The following is a 12912-nucleotide window of genomic DNA, read 5'->3' as shown; positions in this document are numbered from 1 at the left end:
CTGTAGGAGTCATGGCCAGGACTCTCAGGTGGGCCAAGGGCCACTGTTCGCTGGTGTGCCTGGAACAGTTGCAGCTGCACCTCACAGGTGCTTTGAGAGACAGCCCCACTCACCAGAAAGTCTGTATCAGTCACAGCATACCCAGAACAGGAGAATGCACACAGCCTATACAGGGGGCAGACCTGGGGCATGTGGCTTTGGTGTCCAAGTGGGTTTGCATTACTGGGCTCTACAGGACCACCTTCTGCTTAAAGCCACTCCTGCAAGACATAACTACCCAGTACATAGAAACAAACAGAAGGAAGCAAAATAGGCACCAGATGTTGCAAATGAAAGAACAAGATAAAACCTGAGAAAAAGAATGAAATGGAGCTAAAGTTCAAAGTAATGGTCATAAAGTTGGTCACCAAACCATAAGAAGACTGATCACAATGAGAACTTCAACAAGGACATAGAAAATATAAAAAAAGAACCCATCAAGCTGAAGAATATGATAATGAAATAAAAAAAAACACACTAGAGGTAATCAACAGCAGATTAGATGATGCAGAAGACTGGATAAGCAGTCTGGAAGACTGGATAATGAAAAGCACCCAGAGAAGCAAAAAGAAAAAAAAAGAATTTAAAAAATCGAGAATATTTTAAGGGACTTCTAGGGTAACATCAGGCATACTGGCATTCATATCATAGGTTCTCCAGAAGGAGAAGAGAAAGAGGAAAGATCAGAAAACCCATCTAAAGAAATAATGTCTGAAACCTTACCTAATCTGATGAAGGAGATCCAAGTTCTTAGGAAGCAGTGTCTGAAATTAGATGGACCCAAAGAGAGCAAAGACACATTATAATCAAAGTATCAACATTTAAAGATCAACAGAGAATTTTAAAAACAGCAAGAAAAAAATAACTAGTTATGTATAAGTGAATCCCCATAGGATTATCAGCTGTTTTTCAGCAAAAACTTTATAGGCCAGAATGGAGTAGCATGATATATTCAAAGTGATGAAAGGAATACTTACAACCACCTATGTAACTAGTGGACAGCTGAAAGATAAAAGTAGACAATCATCTACCTATAATAGTCAAGGCATACACAAAATAAGAAGTCAAATATGATATTAAAAACAAAACATAGGGGAAGTATAAATGTAGCACTTTTGGAACGCACTTAAGCAACCATCAACTTGAAATAGACTGCAATATACATAGAATTTACATACGAAATTACATATTACATGGTAAACACAAACAAATACCAATAGTTACACAAAAAATAAAGAGAAAGGAACTTAAACATAACACTAAGGGAGGTCGCCAAATACCAACAGAATACACCAAGAGAAGAAGGAAACAGAACCACAAAAACAATAAGAAAACAATAAGACGGCAGTAGGTACATATCTTATCAATAATTTAAATATACAAATTGACTGAATTCCCCAGTCAAAAGACATACAGTGTTTAAGTGGACAAAAACAAGAGTATATGTGCTACCTACAATAGAATCATGTCATATCTAAAGACACACAGAATGAAAGTGAAGGGATGGACAAAAGATATCCCATGCAGATGGAAATGAAAAAAAAGTTGAGGTAGCAATACTTCTATCAGACAAAATAGACTTTAAAACAGACGCTGAAATAAGAGAAAAAAAAGGTAATTGCATGATGATAAAGGAATCACTCCAACAAGATGATGTAACACTTGTAAATATCTATACACTTAACATAGGGGCACCTAGGGGCACCTGGGTGGCTCAGTGAGTTAAAGCCTCTGCCTTCGGCTCAGGTCATGATCCCAAGATCCTGGGATTGAACCCCGCATCGACCTCTCTGCTTGGCAGAAAGCCTGCTTTCCTCCCTCTCTCTGCCTGACTCTCTGCCTACTTGTGATCTCTATCTGTCAAATAAATAATAAATAAAATCTTAAAAAAAATAGGGGCACATAAATACATGAAGTATGTATTAGCAGACACAAAGGGAGATATTGACAGTAATAAAATAATAAGAAGAAATTTTAATGCCCCACCTATATCAATGGATAGATCATCCAGACAGAAAATCAATAAAGAAACATTGACCTTAAATGACACATTATCCAGATTAATTTAATAGATATATACAGAGCTTTCCATCTAAAATTGGCAGAGTGCACATTCTTTTCAAGTATACATGGACTATTCTCCAGGATAGATCACAGTAGGTCACAAAACAAGAATAAATACATTTAAGATTTAAATTCTATCAAGCATCTTTTCCAACTACAACAGTATGAAACTAGAAGTCAATTGCAAATCAATCAATTTAAATTTAGTAGAAGAAAAGAAATAATAAAAATAAGTGGAAATAAATGAAATACACACTTAAAATTTGAAAAGAGGAACTTAAAGCAGATTTCTTGAAATGATAAAATCAATAAGCCTTTAGCTAGACTTTCAAGAAGAGAGAACTTGATGAAAGAAATTGAAGACAACACACAAAAAAAGGAAAGATATTCCATGCTCATTGATTGAGAGAATTAAAATTGTTAAAACGTCCATACAACTGCATTTACAGATTCAGTGCAATCCCTATCAAAATATCCATGACATTTTTCACAGAGCTAGAACAAATAATCCTAAATATATATAGAACCACAAAAGACCCGAAACAGTCAAAGCAATCTTGAGAACAAATAAAACTGTATCATACTCTCTGATTTTAAACTCTACCACAAAGCCATAGTGGTCAAAACAGTGCAATGTTGGTAATTAGGACACCTGGTGCATTTTCTTTGGGAATATTTTTTATTGAGTTTTGATTTACATAAAAATAAATTCTCATATTTTACCTGAACATTTTGATGCCTTCTGACAACATATACATCTTCACAAATACCATCCCAATCAGGATAAGAATACCTCCCAACACCTCTGAAATTCTTGGTGTATTTTTCAAGTCAACCCTCCCCCAAGGCAACTATTTCAACAATTTCTGTCACATTAGATTAGTCTCATCTGTTCCAGGAATTCGTATAAACAATAGGCAATGTTCACATCTAACTTCCTTTGCTCAACAGAATGTTATTGTATGCATCAGAAATTCATTCTTTTTTATTGCTGGCTAGTATTCTTTTTTTTTTTTAAAGATTATTTATTTATTTATTTGACAGACAGAGATCACAAGTAGGCAGAGAGGCAGGCAGAGAGAGAGGAGGAAGCAGGCTCCCCGCTGAGCAGAGAGCCTGATGGGGCTGGATCCCTGAACCCCAGGATCATGACCTGAGCTGAAGGCAGAGGTTTTAACCCCTACTGAGCCACTCAGGCGCCCCGCTGGCTAGTATTCTATTGTGTGGGAAAAAAAAAAAAAAAACACAATTTGTATATTTACTGTTTATTTGATGGACATTGGAGTTGTTTCCAGTGTTAAACCTTTATGAATAAATCTTGATGAAAATCCTTGCCCCTCAAACCAAACCAAACCAAAACAAGATTTAGCACAAAAATGAACACATAGATCAGTGGAATAGAGTTCAGAAATAAACTCACACTCAAATGGTCAATTAGCCTTCAACAAAGCAGGCAAAAAATACAGTGAGGAAAGAAAGTCTCTTCAATAAATGATGTTGGGAAGACTGGACAACTACATGCAAAACAATGAAACTTGAATTTCTTACATCATCTACAAAAATAAAGTCAATGTATTTAAAGACTTAATTGTAAGAATGGAAGTTATAAAACTCTCAGAGGAAAACGTAGGAGTAAACTTTGAACATTGGTCTGAGCAATATTTTTTGGATATGTCTGGTCATTAAAGGACAATAAAAGCAAAAATAAAGAAATGGGACTACATCAAACTAAAAAAAGCTTTTGCGCAGTGAAGGAAAACAATAAAACGAAAAGGCAACCTACTGAATAAGAGAAGGTATTTGCAAGTGATATACCTAATAAGGGGTTAATATCCAGAATATATAAAGAACTTACACAACACTAAGAACACAAATAATTCCATTAGAAATTGACAGAGAACCCAAATAGACATTTCTCCAAAGAAGACATACAAATGGCCAGCTGACTCATGAAATAGGCTCAACTTCATTAATCACCAGAATAATGCAAATAAAAACCACAATAAAGTATCACCTCATACTTGTCAGAATGGCTGTTATCAAAAATAAGAAGTAACAAGTGATGGTGAGGATATGGAGTAAAGGGAACTCCATGCAGTGTTTGTGGGAATGAAAAATGGGGTAGCCATTATGGAATATAGTATGGGGGGTTCCTCAAAAATTAAAAATGCAACTACTGTACAATTCTGCAATTCTACTTCTGGGTATTTAATCTGAAGAAAATAAAAACACTAATTTGAAAAGATATATGTACCCCTACCTTCATCACAATATTATTTACAATAGCCAAGATAAGGAAGCAACCTAAATGTCCACTGATAGATGTATGGGTTAGAAAATATTTTTTATATATATCATGTATATATATATCATATATCAACCATAAAAAACTATGATATCTTGCCATTTGTGCAACACAGATGGACCTAGAAGGTACTATGCTAAGTGAATAAATCAGAGAAAGACACAATACCCATGATTTCACTTATACGTGGAATCTAAAAAAAAGTTAAAAAAAAAAAAAACCCCAAACAGAAACATACTGTAAATACAGAAAGCAAACTGGTGTACTGGTGTTTGCCAGAGAGGAGGGGATGGGAGAATGAAAAAAAAATAGCAGAAAGAAATTAAATGGTACACACTGCCAGTTATCAAATAAATAAGACATGGGGATATAATGTACAGCATAGGAAATATAGTTAATAATGTGTAACAACTTTGTATGATGACAGATGGTTAGGGTCATTACCTTGCAATGTATACAAATGTCGAGTCACTATGTTACACAGGTGAAACTAATATAATATTATTGTCAACTACACTTCAATAAAAAGAAATAATAATTAAAAAAATACTATTCTCACTAAAAGAAGCTGGGGTACTTTGGAGAAATGATTGATTCTAGGGCTAAGGCAGAAAAATCACATGAGTATGGAACATCTCATGTCAGAATATATGGAGGTGTTCAAAGAACCACGGAGATTTGTCAAAGGGACACAAAACCAGTTTGAAGTGGCTCCCAATAGCCAAATCAGGGACAATTTGAATGCCATAAATAACAATGGTAGTAATTGGATTATAACCCAGTTAGTATAATTTGAAAACATGATTCAAAATTAAAATTGGAGTCATTAGTATGCAATGAAAACAGACTTAGTAATGATTCTGTAACAAAGTTGCCAAGATGGATAACCTCAGTGTAGTTATGAGAGAACAATTTATAATTCTAAATCCTAAATTGAGGAAAAGGTTTATTTTAGCAAATAGTCAGCCTATAATCATAAAACTTTTCAAGGTCATGAAAGGCAAGAACAAATGTAGATGATTAAACTAAGCAACAAACTTACATATTGAGAACTAAATGATTGATTGTGAACTGGATCCTATTGCTATAAAGTGCCAATATTTTGATGAAAGGGAAATCTGAATAGAATCTGAGGATTAGATATTAGTAATGTATCACTATTTCCTGATTTTGAAGGGCCTGCCTGAGGAGAATTCGTTTCTATGTAAGAATTATACATTAAAATACTTAAGAGTTATTAAGATTATTTTTGGCAATTATTCTTAACTGTTTCAGGAAACGAAATTTATTCTTTAAACTATGTTGTATCATTTCCCTGAGATTTATATTACTATAAAATTAAAGAAAACATTAAGCAGTACACTTAGAAATGTACAAATATAAGATAAAAAAGGATCTTGGACTTACAGATTTTATATACTCTATGTTGATATATTTTAATTGATAGATTTTGATACCAAAGACTAAATAATTCTGATTTTTCATTAGCACATTAGTCATCTTTTATTCCTTCAGTTTACATAAATTTCCTAATGTTTCATTTTAACGATTACTTATTATAATGCTAATAATTATATTGACAATAAAAATGAAAATAAGATGTATTTAAAGAGAGCTTTTTGTGTGTGAAACACTGTTAAGATTGGTAATATATTCTGATTCATGTCATTTTAACTTCCTCTATGTGCTAGATGTCTATTATATGAATTTACTGCTTTTATTTTTGACTTGCATTAGGAAAAGAGCACATGAAACTACTACTACTCTATATTAACTAACTGGTATTTAAAAAAATCTTAAGGGGGGAAAAAAGCATTCTCCCCTCCTTCTTGGCTCTTCTGTACCTGAAGTGCACAGAATTCATAGTATTCTATTGAAGAGGGTTTCTTTGAAACTGATTTTATTCCATTTATCTGAAGAATATAATTTATTTTTAGACGTTCCCATGGTGTAAAGTTTTTTAGCAGTTGCAGCATGGATGAATTTAAACGTATGATTTCACAGCCTGAATTTGAATGTCTTCAGAATCAAATAGTTTCAGAAGTGGTTTACCAAGGAAGATACTCACTTTGTGGCAATGGAATTTTGGAACCGCCAGAACAATGTGATTGTGGTGGTACAGAGGTTAGTGATAAACATAATAGCTTATCTAAAGATTTTTCTTTGTGTTTCTTGTGTAGCCTTATAGATACGATATAAAACGGAAATACTTTCCCCCCCCAAGTGATGCACCACTTATCAAATATCTAAGGGAGATATTGGGACATGTGATAATGGGCTTGTCATGAATTTAAAGCATTTGAAGAGTAAATAAGGGGTAAATGTGGCATGGATTAAAGAGGTAGATTTTCTTCACTGTGTAACCATTAATAGCAATATTCACTTTTCTGTATTATAAACATGGTTAAGGTCAATACTATTACCATCACCTCAGTCATCTCCTGAACTCCTCCAAAGCAACTGCATTGGTTCACTAAGTTAATACACGTGTATTGTTTACCTCCTCATCTCCTAATTTCCATTCTTGCAACTATGGGATCTTTATTTATTTTAACTCGACTTCACAGAATTTGATTAATAATAAATCTTGATATGTTGTTTTTATATTTAGCTTTTTGCTATTACTTTTTTTTATTTGCACTCAGTAAGATGGCTAATCATTGAATTTTGTTATAATTGCTTTCATATAATTATAAATAGTGATAATTTTGAATATTTCCTACTTGATAAGATGTAAACTGTTGGAAAAGAATTCTATGTAACTTGATTGTATTATAATTTTTAAGTTAATGACTCAAATATTCTATTTTTTTATAGTTTCATTTGCTTGAACTCTCAGTACTTAAGAAATAATACTGATACCTCCAGCTATACAGTTGTATTTGCCTAATTCTCATTATAATTTACTCATTTCATGCTTTGTGTATTTGAATATTTTTATATGGTAAACATATTTACAATTTTTATATCTTCCTAGAAATTTAACATTTACCTTTAAATGCTGAATCTGTTTTTATCTCATGTTGCTTTCTGTTTTAAATTCTGTCTGGTCTGGCATACATCTGTATCTGTGCACTCGCTTTCTTTAATTTGTATTTCCCTGATATTTTTAGTTTTTCTGTACTATTAAGTTCAATATTTTCACTGGGTTTTAATTTATTATTCACTCTGTCTTTGATTTATAGGATTGTCCCTGTAAACATTATTATGACTTTTTTTGCCTATTGTTTTAATTAACTAGAGTCCATAATTTATTTAGATTTCATTTGTTTTTACCTAATGGCATCTTTCTGTCACGGGATCATCTCTAGGATACCTCATTATATTTACCTGTTATGACTTTTTTTTTTTTTTTTTTTGAGAATGTGGGAAAGGGTCAGGGAGAGGAAGATAGAGAATCTTGAGCAGGCTCCAGGCCCATCTAACAGAGCCCATAACAGAGCTGATCTCACAACTGTGAGATCATGACCCTTGCTGAAACTGAGTTGGACACTTAAGTGACCAAGCCACCCAGGCACCTCTGACTATTATGATTTCTTATGGTCCTCTAGACTACACATTCTTCACAAGTTTAGTTGTCTCAAAATATGTATATTTTGTATGTTCAATTTGCCACATTTGTTTTTCTCTGTATGTTTTGTTTTTCTTCCACTATTTATTTTAGTGATTCAGTAGATACGTATTTTCAGTCTCCCTTTAGTGATTATCCTTATATATATATTTTTTTACAATGTATACCTAAGGTTTAACCATATTTGGGCCACATTTCCCCCAAAATAGCAGGATTTAAAACCCAATTAACTTACATGACATTTTTATAAAATATTTAATTTCTGTCATTTTTATTATTTGCATTAGAAAGTACTCCAGATATTTTATTCAGAAGATAGTTGTTTTATTTTGCCTACCATTCCTTTTGTTTATTAAGGGGTTTTTTTTTTTGCATGTATTTCATTTCATTATTCTGAAATAATGTCCTTTTGAATTATAGTCTATTCCTTAAAATATACTTAAATATATACTTTATATATTTATATATGTTCTTTTGATAGGACAGTTCACTGCCCACTTTTGTTTACCAAAAAAAAATTGTCATACTCATCATTTCATTGTGATATATAATACACATGAAATATGAATGAAGAATATAACAAATAGATACTTAGCAAGCACCTGAATAATTTACACTGAGGTCAAAACAAACCTTACATCTGCCAAAGGAGTTCCTTTTATGTCTCATCCCAATCACATGCCCCTTCCTTCCAACCATCATTCACAATTTAATGATGATCATTTCAGTGCTTTACTCTTTAACATAGTTTTACCTCTATTTTTTGGATCCTTATGCAGTATCATTTGGTTGACTATTTTCTACCTTTATATTGCAATCATGATTTGCATCATTTGGTAACTTGACCTTTCACTCAATATTATGCTTGCAAAGTTCATCTATTTTTGAATGTAGCTATAGTCCAAATGTTTTCATTCCTTTTAGTGTTAACTTTATGAATAGTATAGGCTATTTATTGATCTATGTCAGTGAAAACGTAAGCTTTATTATTAAGACTCATGCAATTATGGCTTTTTTTTGCACATATTTCTTGCTGAACATGTGCCTACATTGCTCTAAGCTGTACCCCAATAGGTGAATGTGCTATGTCCTGAGGTCTATGTGTATATATTTTTTTGAATTGAGGATATCTTACCTACTTTGGGTTATTTTATTTTATTTATTCTTGAATAGTCTGTACATGTCTTTCATACACTTTTTGGCTTATTTCATCAGCATTTACTTCCGTAAATTTTCAGCAATTTGTCAGTAGTGTGGTAGAAGGCTCAGAGGTATGCTTTTTCTCCAGTAAAACAAGTTTTCTTGGCATGAAACCCAGTCTTGTAGGGAGGACCCCAATGAGCTAGTAGTTCAGGTGAAGCAGTAGGTGGACTGGTGATACCTGTTTCTTGTGGGTGAACAGCCTCCTGTTTGTGGGATTTACCAGTGTCGAAGGCCAATCTGTTTATGATGGAACTTTTAGGGATTTTCCTACCCAATTAGATTGGATTGTTTCATAAAGAACTTCTAATGAGAATATCAGAATCATAACTTTACCTCACATAACTATGGACTAAAGTTCTTGGTTCCAATGAGCCAGTGAATATCAAAGGAAATTCAGGGCCAGAGGATGAAATCAGCTGTGTGTGGCCACAGATACATGCAGTTTCATGGATCATAATCAGATGTAGGGCCAATGGCAAGTCTTTCTTCCCCCATTATCCTGGACTGCTTTCAGTGATCTTGTCACTGAACTCCGCTTACCCCCAATGAAACTTAGCTGCTTTTTTTGGTGACTCATATACTAGCATATCAAGAATATCATTTGGATTGTAAAGTCTATCTTTAGTCATTTGTGTTTAAATTAAATAACATTCAGCATAAAGCAATAAAGTTTTTCAGCGAAGGCTATTATAAAAATGTTATGATTGTGACAGAATATCTACACACTCAATAGTGAGTCACATTTTACAAGAATTATTATAATCCAGAGAAGACACATCACTGTGGAAATTAAGAACAGTAAAGCTATATTCTAATTATTGCCTAATGAAATTAAAATGAATTTGGTCAACTTCCCATAATGGTATACAAAATAGTAGCTATACACTTTGCTATATACCAAAGGGGAAAAAATTTATTTATTTTTAAAAAAAATTATTAATTTATTTGTCAGAGAAAGAGAGAGAGAGAGAGCATGTATGCATACAAGCAAGGGGAGCAGCTGGCAGAGGGAGTAGCAGGCTCCCCTCTGAGCTGGGAGCCTGTTGGAGGACTCCATCCCCAGACCCTGGGATCATGACCTGAGCTGAAGCCACCCTTAACCAACTGAGCCATCCAGGCATCCCGGAAAAAAATATTTTAATTATTGATAATTTGTTGTTCATTCTGGGAACAATGGTTTCTAATTCTTTTTTATATTTCAGATCCCAAGGTGACCCAGTGGGACCATCAGTTCCACAAAACACACAGAGTCAGCAATGCATGACCTGAGAGTGTGTACCTTCTTAAAATTTGTGATACTAGGTCGTTTACCTGCTTTACCTAAGTCCCACCATTGGTAACCAATATCCATCATTGCCCCAGTGATCCTTTTCTGTGGATAATCCTGCCCTTATAAAGTACCTTGCCACACTGAGTAGAGCCCTCCTCTATGATCATTAGGATCTGTGGAAATGATGGTGTGTTACTGTCGTGGATAAGCCAAAAAGAAGAGTTGTGACCTCTGCATTTTAAAGCATATAGAGCAACACACAAATATTCACATGTATTCCTCAAATATATTTGGAATTTTTTCTACAGTTTAGGTTTAGATATGGAATCCATCTTTAATTTTGCCTTACATGGCAAAAGGTACTTTGAATATATGATCAAGCTAAGGACTTCGAGAGTGTTAATTATCCTCTATTATCTAAGCAGATCCAATGTAATAATGACAAGGGGCAGGTCAGAGTCAGAGGACATGAGAAAATGATATTTGGAGATATTGTATTACTGATTTTGAAAGTAAAGATTCCATGAGCCAAGGAATGCAGGTGGCCTCTAGAAGCTGGAAAAGGTAGGGAAACAGATTTTCTCTAGAGCTTCCAGAGAATGAACAGCTTTCACTCTTAATTTTAGTCCAATAAGACCCCTTTTGGACTTTCATCTCCAGAATTATAAAATAATGCATGTACATAGTTTTAGGCCACTGAGTATGGTAATTTTTTCTTACAGCACAAATAGGAAATGAATACAAGACTGTCAATTCTGTGTTTCTTTTGATAGGCAAATTCCTTGAATGCATTTTAACTATTTCCTGCCAAGCAGCCTGCAATTTCTTGAAGAGAACAGTGATTTGGCTATCATAGAAAGCCTAGATCCAATACATTGGCCTATTTTGGGAGAAATCATTATTAGGAGGTAATCTATATTCTATACCCCTTATCCACTAACTGAGCCAGCTAGATGCCCAAGAAATAACCATACTTAAAGACTATACTGTCTGTCTTAAGTGTGTGTTCCACTGGAGTTAATTAACTCTTGATTGTCTACTTACGTTTTAAGATTTCTTTTTAGGAATACATTTCAGGACACCTGGGTGGCTCAGTTGATTAAGTGTCTGACTCTTGATTCCAGCTCGAGTCATGATCTCAGGGTTGTGGGATGGAGCCCCGTGTCAAGATCCATGCTCAGTGGGGAGCCTGCTAGAGATTCTCTCTCTCTCTCTCTCTCTCTCTCAAATAAATAAATAAATATTTTTTTAAAAAAGCATACATTTCATCTTTCTGAAGATGATCTTCTATTGCCCAGTAGTGAGAAAGAATTTCTCCCAAGAACAGACCATCAGATTCCTCATTAGATTTTCTCTGGCATAATATCTGGATCTTCATGGCCTAATGACTCAGACTTAAACTATTGGTTGGCTTCTTTTTCTGGCTCTTGGCTTGTAGGGAATTTTGTCTACCTTTTACAAAAGTGTTTATTCAGAGTATTTTATTGCCCAGTTCCTGAATGGTTTTTCAGAGATTGTTCCTGAGACACAAGAGGAGTTTCAGTTGTTTCTGGTAGCCTGGTTGCACTGTTTGTGTGAACTGATTGATTTGACTTGCATGCCTATTTCATCACCTGGACACTCTTAGTCTTCATTAAAAACCTAGGATGGAGTCACAGTGAACCAAAGAAAATGGTTGCTTACCCCACTGGATTTCAAGGGCATCTATTAGAAAACAGGAATTTATCTTGAGTACGCCATTGTTTTATTATAGCTGTAAAGACTGTTAAAAACAAGATAACAGGCCCACAAAGGAGTTAGTTGGTGTAAGCCCCATGTTGACCAAACCAAGACTTAATTGGTTTTAACTCTCCCAGAATAGAGTCTTAAACCAGCCAGTCAGGAATCACCTGATCAGTACTAGTTACTCCCTGATAGATCCCTGATATCCCCTAAAGGAATATAACTTTGCAATAACAAACATGCCTTTTTGCCAGTATAACTTCCTGGTTCCTGCTCCCTTCTGCCGGTAAAAGTCTTTTATTTTGTATAGCTTCTCAGATCCTTCTTTGGCGAGACTGGATGCTGGCCAATTTGAATTGATTTTTGCTCAGTTTGTCTTTTAACAAGACCTACTGAAATAAGCTGCAATAAATCTTTACATTCTCTTCCTCAATGTCTATATCATTAACCAGAGTGGTCACTGACCAGTGATGCTTAGAGCATGAGGTTGCTTCTTAAGTGACCAAGTGACTTCCTATCTTCAATTCTAGCAAAACATGCACTGATCCCTCATATGTTAGTCAGATGAGCCTATGTTTTAGGATTTCATTAGGCTTTTGCCTAAATATATCTCTAATTTCTTCCCTTTCTCATATATTAAGAACATATCTCAGTAAATGTTACTGAGTAGACTAACTGCTCTTGATCACCAGGGATTTTTCTACCTATAGTTATGGCTACTGGCAGAAGGAAAGTAGT

General features: G+C 34.3%; 1 protein-coding gene across 1 annotated transcript in view; it reads left to right on the top strand.

The window, feature by feature from the left end:
- The window catches only part of LOC116855330 (A disintegrin and metallopeptidase domain 3-like), a 116545-nt gene that overhangs the window by 49401 nt on the left and 54232 nt on the right, over positions 1 to 12912 (top strand). The window contains exon 12 of the mRNA XM_032838002.1: positions 6346 to 6532. Within this exon, the coding sequence (XP_032693893.1) occupies positions 6346 to 6532 (187 nt within the window). The remainder of the gene's footprint in view (positions 1 to 6345; positions 6533 to 12912) is intronic.

Source organism: Lontra canadensis, unplaced genomic scaffold, assembly GCF_010015895.1.
Source record: "Lontra canadensis isolate GAN:19392208 unplaced genomic scaffold, GSC_riverotter_1.0 scaffold101, whole genome shotgun sequence".
Taxonomy (NCBI): Eukaryota; Metazoa; Chordata; class Mammalia; order Carnivora; family Mustelidae; genus Lontra; species Lontra canadensis.
The sequence above is the reverse complement of the archived record's forward strand: the minus strand, read 5'-3'. Positions and strand labels throughout refer to the sequence as shown.